Source organism: Clinocottus analis, unplaced genomic scaffold (assembly GCF_023055335.1).
Source record: "Clinocottus analis isolate CAN_PGR_092001 unplaced genomic scaffold, fCliAna1.0.p SCAF_86, whole genome shotgun sequence".
Lineage (NCBI taxonomy): Eukaryota > Metazoa > Chordata > Actinopteri > Perciformes > Cottidae > Clinocottus > Clinocottus analis.
In genome coordinates this window covers 764-15000 of record NW_027176247.1, presented here as the reverse complement: position 1 = coordinate 15000, position 14237 = coordinate 764, and the positions used below count along the sequence as shown (strand labels likewise).

At 47.4% G+C, this 14237-nt stretch overlaps 1 protein-coding gene and 1 pseudogene across 1 annotated transcript in view; both read right to left on the bottom strand.

Annotated features, from left to right (window-relative positions):
• c5 (complement component 5) overlaps positions 1-6140 on the bottom strand; it is a 14514-nt gene extending 8374 nt beyond the window's left edge. Inside the window, exons 1-17 of the mRNA XM_068568903.1 lie at positions 6061-6140; positions 5611-5806; positions 5372-5525; positions 5120-5190; positions 4921-5018; positions 4255-4337; positions 4083-4173; positions 3886-3994; positions 3550-3682; positions 2800-2915; positions 2509-2697; positions 2043-2246; positions 1717-1926; positions 1419-1568; positions 1169-1295; positions 977-1042; positions 28-219 (exon numbers count right to left, since the gene is read on the bottom strand). Coding sequence (XP_068425004.1) covers positions 28-219; positions 977-1042; positions 1169-1295; positions 1419-1568; positions 1717-1926; positions 2043-2246; positions 2509-2697; positions 2800-2915; positions 3550-3682; positions 3886-3994; positions 4083-4173; positions 4255-4337; positions 4921-5018; positions 5120-5190; positions 5372-5525; positions 5611-5806; positions 6061-6140 — 2269 coding nt within the window. The remainder of the gene's footprint in view (positions 1-27; positions 220-976; positions 1043-1168; positions 1296-1418; positions 1569-1716; positions 1927-2042; positions 2247-2508; positions 2698-2799; positions 2916-3549; positions 3683-3885; positions 3995-4082; positions 4174-4254; positions 4338-4920; positions 5019-5119; positions 5191-5371; positions 5526-5610; positions 5807-6060) is intronic.
• A 3899-nt stretch (positions 6141-10039) lies between these two features.
• Positions 10040-13688, bottom strand: LOC137780718 (PR domain zinc finger protein 12-like; annotated as a pseudogene).
• Between the last annotated feature and the right edge of the window lie 549 nt (positions 13689-14237).

Below are 14237 nucleotides of genomic sequence, written 5' to 3'. Positions count from 1 at the left end.
AAGGTCCATAAAGAAGACAGGACTGACCGTGGCGTCCCAGGATGCGGTCCTGGTCCTGGTCCAGGTTCTGCTGGAGGAACTCACAGCATTCTGTGAAGACCTTTCTACAGTCAAGATGCTTCCTGAACATCTGCAGGGCGAACTTACTGCAGGTCATACTCTTTGGGATGTACTTCATGCCGTGTTCACAGCAGGCACCCAGACGCCGATAGCTGCGCACTGGACAGACGGAGAGAGGCACCGTTACCTCCTGGTGTCATGATGGCACCGTTACCTCCTGGTGTCATGATGTCACCGTTACCTCCTGGTGTCATGATGGCACCGTTACCTCCTGGTGTCATGATGGCACCGTTACCTCCTGGTGTCATGATGGCACCGTTACCTCCTGGTGTCATGATGTCACCGTTACCTCCTGGTGTCATGATGTCACCGTTACCTCCTGGTGTCATGATGGCACCGTTACCTCCTGGTGTCATGATGTCACCGTTACCTCCTGGTGTCATGATGTCACCGTTACCTCCTGGTGTCATGATGTCACCGTTACCTCCTGGTGTCATGATGTCACCGTTACCTCTTGGTGTCATGATGTCACCGTTACCTCCTGGTGTCATGATGTCACCGTTACCTCCTGGTGTCATGATGTCACCGTTACCTCCTGGTGTCATGATGTCATGTTTCCTGTCCAGTCTTAACAGAACGGGGCTGTTTGACGGCTTCATTTTGAACACCTGTACACTTGAACACTTGAACACTTGTGCACTTGAACACTTGAACACTTGTGCACTTGAACACTTGTGCACTTGAACACTTGTGCACTTGAACACTTGTGCACTTGAACACTTGTGCACTTGTGCACTTGAACACTTGTGCACTTGAACACTTGTGCACTTGAACACTTGAACACTTGTGCACTTGAACACTTGTGTTCTGTATAACAAAAGACCTCCAGAGAAGTGAGTGACAGGTGGAGTCTCACCTTTCTTTGTCTTCTCCTCTTCAGTCAGAGCTCGCTTTACACGCACAGCTGCTGTGCACGCCGCCACTGCACACACACACACACACACACACACACACACACACACACACACACACACACAAAAACACTTATTAATTGATTGATTCATTGATTGATTGATTGATTGATTGATTGATGGATTGGGCGTCGTACTGCTGCGTGACGGCTGGGCGTTGGCGTTGGTGATGAAGGTGAGGCCGGCCAATCGGAACACGTCTGCGCCGTCTCTGCCGCCGCCGCCGCCGCAGCCCTGATCGCTTTGCTCCAGGTGACGCAGAACCTGCAGGCCACCGTACTTCCTGTTACTGCCGGGCCGCTGCTAGTGTATGTGAATATAGATATGTATCTATCTATATGTGTGTCTATGTACAGGACACGCCCCTGCAGGTGCAGGGGGAGGTACCTGCGTGACCGGGTCCCTGTGGTTGGGTCTCAGCGCGTAGAGGGCGGAGTCAACAGCCGACAGAGCGACCAGCCCGTCCTGATTGGTCCGGATGTCCAGACGGAGGTTTTCCTTTGGTTTGTAGACTCGACTGTCATGAGACAGACGAGTCTGACTCACACACACACACACACACACACACACACACACACACACACACACACACACACACACACACACACCATTAGTGTTCAAGGACTAATGATAGGATGTGTGTGTGTGTGTGTGTGTGTGTGTGTGTGTGTGTGTGTGTCTGTACCTGGAGCCCGTTGACACACGTGTCTCTGACCTCCAGCCACACGGAGTCGGCCACCAGCTCGTTGGCTCCGCCCCCGTACAGGATGTAGTAGACCAGCAGCCGGATGGACGGCACCATGGCAACCGTCACCTGGAACCTCACCGTCTGCTTGTTGCCGTCGGAGACGAAGTCCTGGCTGCCGAAGCCCACCACCTTACCCCTGGAGAGCACCTGGGGGAGGGGCATAGAGGTCAGGGGGAGGGGCATGGTGGAAGGGGCGGGGCATTGTGGTAACTACAATAGCAGGACAAACAACGACGACGTCATCGTCCGCTGTGCGTCCTCACCAGGTAGCTGAGCGCTCTGACGGGCAGGTAGGTGGGCGTGGCCGAGTACACCTGGATGCTGGCGTGTTGACCGACCTTCAGGCCGACGCCGGGCAGCGGCGGGTCGATGTACAGGTAGCGGCGGTTCGGGGAGTGGTAGGCCGACGCCTCCAGACTCAGGCTGGCCTGACTGGCTGCTGGGAGGGAGGAGTCCGCCGTCTGGAACTGTGTCCACGACGGGAAGACAACAAGTAAACAACAACAAGTCAACAATCAGTAAACATTTTACAAGAATGTATTAAATAACGTGTAAACAATGAACACAACAAGACATGAAGTACTGGCAAAGTAGACATGATGTCCTCCTCTTCCTCCTCCTCCTCCTCCTCTTCCTTTTCCTCCTCTTCCTCCTCCTCCTCCTCCTCCTCCTCCTCCTTTTCTTGCTCCTCTTCCTCCTCTTCCTCTTCCTCTTCCTCCTCCTCCTCACCTTCAGCACTGCTCTGATCCCTTCCCTGGGCGTGTTGCAGATAAAGAAGGCGAGGCCGTGTGATTGGCTGCCGCTGCTGCCGGTGCAGGGCAGCTCCTCGCTCTGCTCCACCTGTTTGAACAGCCGGTGCTCCACCAGACGCACCTGCACCCGGTTCACCGGTTTGTCCAGGTGATCCTTCACCAGCACCTGCAAACCAATCACAGATCACCTGTTTAGAGGCTGAAGCCAAACATCCCTCTGAGCCTGAACCATGAAGCAGGTGAAGCAGGTGTGACGGTCTGGACTCACCTGGATGTGATAAGGAAGTCCAGGTTTGATGAAAGGGGGCGTGGACACCAGGCTCAGGCTGTAAGGTGATTTGACAAACTTCACTGCAGCAAACTCCGCCTCCTGAGTGATTCCACCTGAGAGCGGGGGCGAGGGGGGGGGGCACCTGTTACATGTCAGGTTCAAGACTCTAAATGTCAGGTTCAAGACTCTGAATGTCAGGTTTAAGGCTCTAAATGTCAGGTTCAAGACTCTAAATGTCAGGTTCAAGACTCTAAATGTCAGGTTCAAGACTCTGAATGTCAGGTTTAAGGCTCTAAATGTCAGGTTTAAGGCTATAAATGTCAGGTTTAAGACTCTGAATGTCAGGTTTAAGGCTCTAAATGTCAGGTTTAAGACTTTAAATGTCAGGTTTAAGGCTATAAATGTCAGGTTTAAGACTTTAAATGTCAGGTTTAAGGCTATAAATGTCAGGTTCAAGACTCTGAATGTCAGGTTTAAGGCTCTAAATGTCAGGTTTGAGACTTTAAATGTCAGGTTTAAGACTCTGAATGTCAGGTTTAAGGCTCTAAATGTCAGGTTTAAGGCTCTAAATGTCAGGTTTAAGACTTTAAATGTCAGGGTTAAGGCTCTAAATGTCAGGTTTAAGGCTCTAAATGTCAGGTTTAAGACTTTAAATGTCAGGGTTAAGGCTCTAAATGTCAAGGTTTAAGGCTCTAAATGTCAGGTTTAAGACCCTTCAATCTTCGGTTGGAGACTCGGGACGCGTACCTGTGTCCTCCTGCAGCAGCACAGCGATGTACAGGTACTTCCCCGCCAGACTGTTGAGGTCTTTGGGTCCATCGTGTTTGGAAAGGACCTTCTCCATGTTCACCGTCACGTCCACCTCACCTGTCGACGACAACTGAAGGACACAGGAAGGAAAAGCTCAGGCTGTAAGGTAACTGTACTGCAGCAAACTCCTAACTCATATATATATATATATATATATATATATATATATATATATATATATATATATATATATATATATATATATATATATATATATATATGTAGAGAGAGAGAGAGAGAGAGAATATAAAGATTTTCTACATGAACTCTTACTCTCTCCTTTCGGACCGAGCTCGGCAGGATGACCGGCGCGTCCGTGCCGCTAACGTAGCCGTAGCGCAGGAACACTTCCCCCTCAACCACCGGCGCCCCGTGCACGTACCTGGAACACGTGCACCTGGTTACCCCGGGTTCAACCTGCGGGAGCGCTGAGCTCTGGTACCTGAACGTGACGCCGGCTGGTGCCTCACCTGGCCGACACCTTGAAGGTGAAGCGGCTGAAGCTTCCGTAGCTAACGAAGTTAGCTTCTGGTTCCAAGTGGATGTGGAAACTGGGAAGAACTGGTGGGAGACAGTGAGAGCTTTACACTCTTTATTCCAGCTGAGCTTCACCTGTTCGGTACCTGAGGAAGTGTTTGTTACCATATTCCTTCACTTCAAAGTCGGCTCTCGCTGCCGTCGTGAAATCCTCAGAGTACGAAGCTTCGATGCTCCAAATCCCCAACCTGGAATCACATGATAAACAACCTGGAATCACATGATAAACAACCTGGAATCACATGATAAACAACCTGGAATCACTTGATAAACAACCTGGAATCAATTGATAAACAACCTGGAATCACATGATAAACAACCTGGAATCACATGATAAACAACCTGGAATCACATGATAAACAACCTGGAATCACTTGATAAACAACCTGGAATCAATTGATAAACAACCTGGAATCACATGATAAACAACCTGTAATCACTTGATAAACAACCTGGAATCACATGATAAACAACCTGGAATCACTTGATAAACAACCTGGAATCACTTGATAAACAACCTGGAATCACTTGATAAACAACCTGGAATCACTTTATAAACAACCTGGAATCACATGATAAACAACCTGGAATCACATGGTAAACAACCTGGAATCACATGGTAAACAACCTGGAATCACATGGTAAACAACCTGGAATCACATGGTAAACAACCTGGAATCACTTGATAAACAACCTGGAATCACATGGTAAACAACCTGGAATCACATGGTAAACAACCTGGAATCACATGATCCCAGTAGAAGCTCTCACTTCGGGTTGACGGGGATCTTAAACGGGTTTTGCATCGACGGGATTCCATTGTTCACATCAAACATCTCCACAATGTCTACTGTGGTCTGATCAGGATCCTGGAGGAAGAGGAGGAAGAGGAGGAGGAGGAGGAAGAGGAGGAGGTCAGTGGTCTGATTCTGATATGAAGGTCAACATGACGCTGAAGGTCATTCCTCACCTTGAAGGTCAGGAAGACGCTGCGATTAGCCGGATTCAGTTCCTGATTCAGAGAGAACGCCCTGACTTTAACTACACACACACACACACACACACACACACACACACACACACACACACACACACACACACACACACATTAATGTGTGGGACAGCGGCTCTGAGGGGCTGATGCATTGTGGGACAGCGGCTCTGAGGGGCTGATGCATTGTGGGACAGCGGCTCTGAGGGGCTGATGCATTGTGGGTCTCACCGCTCTGCTGCGGCGTGTACAGCGGCTTGTCGGTCTGCAGGAACAGGAAGCCGTTGGTGCGGCTGACGGACACGGACAGGTGCTGGTTGATGGCTGCTGATTGGACGTGCAGGATCACATGACCCACTCCCTTCCCCAGCTGAGCCGGGCGCAGCTGCAGACAGGAAGAGACCCCGCCTCCTGAGAAGAGGCCGCCTCACCTGTGTGAGTGTGTGTGTGTGTGTGTGTGTGTGTCTCACCTGGACCTGGGCGGCGGCCTGGTGGTGGTTCTGGGCGTTGAGGGTCACGACCTCCTGGGCCAGGATCTGGTGGTCCGGGGCCATGGAGGTCTTCAGGAACACGTGGACCATCACCTCGCCCGGGAACCCGAACAGCTGCAGCAGAACCGTCTCCACGGCGTCGAGGCGCAGGGAGAGAGGAGCGGTGATCAGATACCTGAGGGGGAGGACCAATCAGAGAGCAGCTACTGGGACACGCCCTACTCCTCTGGCTCAGAGGACCAATCAGAGAGCAGCTACCAATGCTACCTGCATCTCAAGTACTGCACCACAAGTACTAGTACTACAAGGCCTGGCCTACAAGTACAACATTACAACATTAATACATCACCTAATAACCATCAGATAATAGTGTTATTAATAATAAGATAATAATAGTGTTATTAATAATAAAGGGAAAAGGTGACTTACGATCCGGACTGAGCCTGCGTCCTGCAGCAGAGTTCACACACACACACACACACACACACGAGGAGGACACACACCTTCATCCTGACGAGGACGAGGACACACTGACGGGAAGAAGAGTTGAGGGGCCGTTATGAGCTACTGATCAACTACTGTGTGTGTGTGTGTGTGTGTGTGTGTGTGTGTGTGTGTGTGTGTGTGTGTGTGTGTGTGTGTCCCAAAGGTGAGTTGACTCAGTCTGTGTTTTCTGTTCTTACACAAGAGTGATGTTGACTCTGTTCCCCATTTGAGGTCACAGTTAGTGGCAAGTATAATAGCGGTGGCAAATTTGCGGTAAAAAAAAGAATATTACATTTACAGATCGAATGAAATAAAATATACAGATGGAACAAATCATTTGTATAAAGTACTTAAATATACTTAGAGTGAATTCAAGTGATCATTGTGATCACTAATGTTCAGTGTGACATCACTGTGTTCTGTGTTCTCTGTGGAGAACCTCACATGTTTCCGCAGAAGAAGAAGAACCTCCACGTTTACAGGAGAACAGGAAGAGGAGGAGTCAACGAGAGCAGAGAAACCCAGTGTGACAGGAAGTGCGGCCTGCACCACTGAGCTCGGCCACCAGGGGGAGCCCTGACCCCGCGGAGGCGTCAGGAGCACCAACAGAACTAATGCTGTGTTCACACCGGACTGACCCGGTATTCGCGTCGCTGCCGTGTCAGTTTCCTCGCTTGACAATAAAAGGATGTTCACACCAAACGCGGCGCGATTGGGGGCGTGGCTTATCGGCTTCACTTCCCTCAATGAAAATAGCGATCGTCTCCGCTATTGACTACGGAAGAAATAACCAGTAGTTCTGCTTCATAATTGTTGTGGAAGTCACAACACGTGGGAACATGAAACGGCCCTCTGTTTGGGTTCATAACAGCATCGTAGCCGCACACAGCTTCGTGAATTTCACCCTCAGGAACTACGTCTGGTGTTACGTTACCGTTTCCTCCATTCACCATAGAAATAACCACTAGTCCCGTTTGATACTTGTTGTGTAAACTCCACATCGTGTGAACATCAAACTCCATAATGTCTGGGTTCATATTTTTATCTTTAGTCCCAGAACAGCGTCTGAATGACGGCCGCTGTCAGCGCTTCTTCCGGGGGTCCGTCAGCAGTTTAAATCAGCGACGGCGATGGGCGGAGCTTCTCAACGCTGATTGGCTGACGCGGCTATGACTCACGCGATTTTTTCGCAGGAGTTGGGATATTTGAGCTCACGCGAATTCGCGCCGCGTCAAACGCTCATTTCGCGCCGCCCGACGAAAAAAACGATTTTTCGCCCCGCGGCGCGTGTTTGCATTGACGTCATATGGAATCTGGTCGCGCGTCAAATTCGCGTCGCGTTCGGTGTGAACACAGATACTAGTACCATAGTACCATAGTATCATAGTACTCCACTGGAGAGACCATAGTACTATACTACCCCACTAGAGAGATCATAGTACTATACTACCCCACTAGAGAGATCATAGTACTATACTACCCCACTAGAGAGATCATAGTACCATGTTACCCCACTAGAGAGATCATAGTACCATGTTACCCCACTAGAGAGATCATAGTACTATACTACCCCACTAGAGAGATCATAGTACTATACTACCCCACTAGAGAGATCATAGTACTATACTATCCCACTAGAGAGATCATAGTACCATGTTACCCCACTAGAGAGATCATAGTACTATACTATCCCACTAGAGAGATCATAGTACTATACTACCCCACTAGAGAGATCATAGTACCATGTTACCCCACTAGAGAGATCATAGTACTATATTACCCCACTAGAGAGATCATAGTACCATGTTACCCCACTAGAGAGATCATAGTACTATACTATCCCACTAGAGAGATCATAGTACTATACTATCCCACTAGAGAGATCATAGTACTATACTATCCCACTAGAGAGATCATAGTACTATACTACCCCACTAGAGAGATCATAGTACCATGTTACCCCACTAGAGAGATCATAGTACCATGTTACCCCACTAGAGAGATCATAGTATCTTCCTGTGAGATGTAGTATAATGAAGTAGAAGTACAGCGGAGTGAAGTAAATACTTTATTATGAGCACAGAGGCTCAAATACAACGTCATAATCAACATGTGACCTCATACATCTACGCAGATAAAGTGACAGTTGAATTATATTCTGGGCATGAAGCACATCTCATGTTTATATTCACATTCTTTTCTTTGTTTATTATTTACATCACATGAAGAGAACGGTTCTAATATCTCATTTCTTTAATTATGAACAACATATTTAAACAGAAGTCATGTAGAAACATTTACAGAGATCAGACGCTGGGTTCTAATATTTTATAACAGGTGTCCACAGAACAGAACTGAGGCCCAATTTGGGTCTCGACCCACGAACCAATAATAGAATATTAATATTAATAATAGAATAAGATACATTTCAGGCTCTACCTATTTTATTAAGTGATGTGCTTTTTTAAAAAGGAACCAGGTGAGTTTTTTGCTAGTTGTTCAATCATAAGAAGGCTAACATGCTAGCATGTAGCTAACGCTGAGGAAAGTCCCAAAAGATACTTTGGTGCTTTGTGCTAATACATTAGCATCACGTTTACCGCACGGCAAGCTATTGGAGGCTTACATTTTAGTGCTGAGAGTTGCTGCACATTGTGTTAGCGTTAGCATGGAACTAGCTATCAAGGTACAATTTAGTTTATCACAAGATTCTAAATCAACAACAAGGTGAATGCTAAAGTGCTAGCTTGGAGGCTACTGTATCTTTACTTTACTAAAGTGCTATCAATGCCCAATAATACTTCAAGAAATGGACACGAACATTGATACGATTCTAAACATGGTGTAAGCTAATGTTAGCACTAATGTTCAAGATAGCGTTAGCCCCAATGTCAAAGCTAACATTAGCACTAACGTTAAAGTTGATGTGAGCACTCCGGTTAAAGCTAAAATTGCCACTCACGTTAGCATTAATGCCAATTTTACGACACACCCTCTGAGAAAATGTGAGGGATCCAAATGAGTTATTTTACACAGATTATACTGCAGATTATACTCCAGATTATACGACAATGTTTTCCTGAATCTAACCAAGGAGTTTGCGCTTCTAGATGTTTTTCGTAAAGCTAATTGAAGCTAAACGCGCAAAGCAGCACTGTGGACCCACAGACAGACCTACTAGCACTCCCAGCTAGCTAGCTTGACTGCTAATGGCGCAGTACCTTCCAGAGTTGGGAGCACGGACTCCGCGCAGTGTAAACTAGATCTGGACTCTGGAGCAGCTTCAGTAAAGTGAACTCTGAAACTTTATCTTCCTCCATTTTGGCTCTTCTTTCCCTCAGACGGTCTCAGTGAAGAGCTGCTGGTTAGCACATGGATCACAAACACACGTCATCCTCGTAGCATGTATTACAAGCTAATGTTTAACAATAGTCTGAACTTCAGGGTCTCAACATCTAACATGTTAGCATCATGCATGCTAACCTGTTAGCTCTGACTGTAGCAACACCTAGTGTTCTAGGGTTCTAGACCCATTGTTCTAGGGTTCTAGACCCATTGTTCTAGGGTTCTAGACCCAGTGGTCAACACACATCACAACCTTTAACAGAACCAGTAGCATGCAAACCAAAGCATAACATCGTGATCGACACCAGAGTCACAGGAGAACCCACGTCCCATCATGCACCTGTTCCACCAGTGTCCATGCATATAATTTACAAACGTCACAAGGAGGCCACCTTCTGAGTCATCATCATCATCATCATCATCTTCCTCCATGATGGAGTTTACCTGTCTCACTGCCTTTAAATATTCAAGTTTATATTAGGTTAAAGATCTCTCTCTCTCTCTCTCTCTCTCTCTCTCTCTCTCTCTCTCTCTCTCTCTCTCTCTCTCTCTCCCTCTCTCTCTCTCTCTCTCTCTCTCTCACAGCACCATGGTGGGCATGTGGTGCAGGGCTGCAGGGTGAGGCATGGAGGTGAGCTGCGGCGGGTGAGCAGCAGGAGGAAGAGGAAGATGAGGAAGAGGACCCGGCCCCCCGCCCCCTCCCGCGGCCCCGCCCCCGGCGGCCCCCCCGGTGGGCCGGTGGCGCGCGCTCTTCTGGTGCGCGCGCAGCCCGGCCAGCTGCGAGTAGGCGGACTGGCACACGTGACACTTGTAGGGCCGCTCGCCCGTGTGCAGGCGCACGTGGTTGCGCAACGTGGACGACTGGCTGAAGCGCCGGCTGCAGAAGCGACACACGAACGGCTTGTCCAGCGTGTGAATGCGCATGTGCGAGCGCAGGTTGCTGCGCGAGTTGAAGCCGCGGTGGCAGATGACGCAGCGCATGCGCCCCAGGCTGGTGGAGGAGGAGGAAGAGGAGGAAGAAGAGGAGGAGGAAGAGGTGGAGGACGAGGAAGAGCAGGAGGAGGAGCCTTCACAGGTGTGGAACTCATCTAGGAGGAGGAGGAAGAGGAGGAGGGGTTTAAAATGATGTCACATTAAAAGATTACTTTATCATTCAAAACTAAATAATATAAATGTAATGATCATTATGAGATAATAAATACATAAATGATCACTTTACATTCCACCACTGTGAATGTTTCTGATCAACAGATCAACAGATCAACAGATCAATAGATCCATCCTCGTACCCGTCTTGCTCTTCTTCTGGTCCTCGTCTCCTCCGGGGATCCCGGGTATTCCCAGGAATGTGTTGTGTGAGTTCCCGTACCAGACCAGCAGCTCCTGGTCCGGGGGGACGGTCTGGGGAGGAAAGCAGCTGTCAATCACCAGCAGCTGTCAATCACCAGCAGCTGTCAATCACCAGCAGCTGTCAATCACCAGCAGCTGTCAACACAAAGCGCCCTCCTGCTGTCCACCAGCAGGGGGCAACACACTCCTGCAGTCTAAAACACACACACACACACACACACACACACTGACCTCCACGGCCTTGTAGAACACGCTGCTGCCGACCTGCACCACCTCCAGGTTCTGCTCCTGCTCGTTGCGCGCGCACTTGATGTACGTCATCCAGCTGCGCTGCGCCTCCTGGCTGGCGTCGATGAAGTAGCGCACGCTGCCGTCCTCGTTGAACACCTGCGCCACATGTTGATGTTGTTGTTGTTGTTGTTGTTGTTTACCTCCCACGTGAGGTTGTTGTTCTTGTACTATATGTATATGAATTGAATGTTGTTGTTGTTGTTGTTGTTTACCTCCCACATGAGGTTGTTGTTCTTATACTGGTCGATGTGTTCAGGGGCAATCAGCCGTCCGGTGAACGGTCCCATCTCCGTTCCTGCTTTGATCCACGTTTTGGAGAAAATACCCAAACCTTCTCCTGAAAGACACGAATACTACAGATTATACTGCGGATTTTACTATTTATTATCATCATCATTATTATATTATTATTATTATTATTATTATTATTATTATTATTATACTACAGATTATACTGTAGATTATACTATTTATTATAGGGACAGATTATACTGCAGATTATACTATTTATTACACTATTTATTGCAACAGGGTCCCTAATAATAATAACAAATAACAGTAATACTAAAAACAGACATGAAGAGAAATTAATAAAGTACCTGGAACCGAACTCTGAGCGATGATCACCTCGCTGGGGAGAACCAGACTGGACAACTTGTGGACCTCTGAACACACACACACACACACACACACACACACACACACACACACGCGCGCGGCGCGCGACATTAGACTTTTACAGCAAAAGAATCAAACAGAAATCAATAAATAGAATTAAAGAAATTTACGAATTTTACACTTTTTTAAATCATAAAGAAGAAGAAGAAGAAGAAGAAGAAGAAGAAGAAGAAGAAGAAGAAGAAGAAGAAAAAGAAGAAGAAGAAGAAGAAGAAGAGAAGAAAAAGAAGAAGAAGAAGAAGAAGAAGAAGAAGAAGAAGAAGAAGGTTGAAACTCTAAAAGTGAAGATGAGGATGAAGTGCACGGAATGAAGTGGTTATGTAAAAGTGTATTTAAATATAAGGTTTGGAGGAAGAGGAGGAAGAAGAGAAGGAGGAGGTCTGGGCCGAGCAGGAGCAGCAGGATGAAGTCACGTGTCGTCACGAGACGTCTCGTCGAGTTTCACGGCGCGTGCGGACCGTGAAACTGAAAGTGACGTAGAGGAGAAAAGAGATGAAGATGAAGATGAAGGAGAGATTAAGAGAGTTTAACCCAGAGGAGGAGAAAGAGAAGAAAGAGAAGAAAGAGAAGAAAGAGAAGAAAAGCTCATGAATGCTGCAGGATCCCGTTCACACGAGCGGACCCGAGAGGACCGGGACCCGTCTAGAGACCGGGACTCGTTTCGGGACCGGGACCCGTCTAGAGACCGGGACCCGTCTAAAGACCGGGACCCGTCTAGAGACCGGGACCCGTCTAAAGACCGGGACCCGTCTAGAGACCGGAACCCGTTTAGAGACTGGGGACCCGTCTAGAGACCGGAACCCGTTTAGAGACTGGGACCAGTCTAGAGACCGGGACCCGTCTAGAGACCGGGACCTTCGGGCTCTACCGAATTGTTCCGAACGAAGTTCATCCCAAACAGAAACGAACTTCACGCTGAAACGACTTAATTAACGAGAGAAGGAGAAGAAGAGCGGAACCGAAGGAGGCCGCTCTCCTTCTTAATAAAATGATTTCGTTCCTTCAACGCGCGAGCTGATGTTTCTATGATTATTACAAAATAATTATTATATAAACCGGTAGAATTATTATTAATAAATCATTTAATAAGTAATGAATTAATACAAAATTAAGTAATGAATTAATACAAATAAGTGAATGACTGGATGAACACCAAAGCTTTAATGTTATTGATCATTAATATCAAGAATTATATTAACTCTGCTACTTTTATTTATGTTATTTGTTATTTGTTTTGATTTGTTTTATTTATTTATTGGGGTTTAGATTATTTTTTCTGTTCCTAAAAAGTGACACAATAAATACATAAAGTAAATAATTTTTCTGGTCAAGCGAACTGATTAATATTAAACTAATTTACAACTGTTGATTCGTTTTGTTCACATTTAAGAACATAATGAAAAAAAATAATAATAATAAATGTACAGAAACATGTTCATTTGATCAGGTTATTATTTTATCTTTTATATCAAACATAAAATATTCATGAGATAAAAACAAAATATAAAAATACATTTTAAGAGAATAATAACTAATAAAGTAATTAATTATGAATTATTAATAAAGTCTTTCATGTGAACACGTCGCTCGGACTCGAAGTCATTAATGGACATTTAAAGACATGTAATTGCTTAATCGCGTGACGTCACTGACCTCCGGAGAAGGACTGCGCGAGCACCTCGGCGGTGAAGGGGCGGTCTTGGGGCTCGCGCCCGGCGCGCGCTTGCTCCTCGTGCTGCAGCTGCTGCGCGCGTGCTGCTGTCCCCGAGCGCGTGCCGCCAGCGGCCGTACAGGAAGCTGCTGCAGGACGTCCGAGGTGATGAGGTCCGCGAGGCACAGCTGGGGGCCGCGAACCCGGGCTTCAGGCCCAGAGACGAGCCCAGAGAGCCGGGCAGGACCGAGCCCATGGCGGGCGGGAGGACCGGGAGGACCGGGAGGAGGAGGAGGAGGAGGCAGGAGGAGGAGGAGAGGGAGCAGGAGGAGGACCGGGAGGAGGAGGACAGGGAGGACAGGAGGAGCGCACTTTAAATTCCAAGAGAAGAAGAAGAACAGCTTCTTCTTTCTTCTTCTTCTTCTTCTTCTTCTTCTTCTTCTTCTTCTTCTTCTTCTTCTTCTTCTTCTTCTTCTTCTTCTTCAGGTTAAAAAAGTTGAGCAGAGAAGTCTGATGAGCGCGCGGAGGTTTATATAGAAGCTGAGATCACCTCCTCCAGCATTTATATAAAGAGAGAGAGGGAGGGTGTGTGTGTGTGTGTGTGTGTGTGTGTGTGTGTGTGATGTGTGTGTGTGTGTGTGTGTGTCGTGTGTGTGTGTGTTCTCGGCTCGTGACACCGTAGCAGACCCTCAATTAGGATTTAACGAGAAAACAACAGCGGAGCATTAGAGAGGAGGAGGAGGAAAAAGAGGAGGAGGAGAAGGAGGAGGAAGAGGAGGAGGAGGAGGAGGAAAAAGAGGAGGCT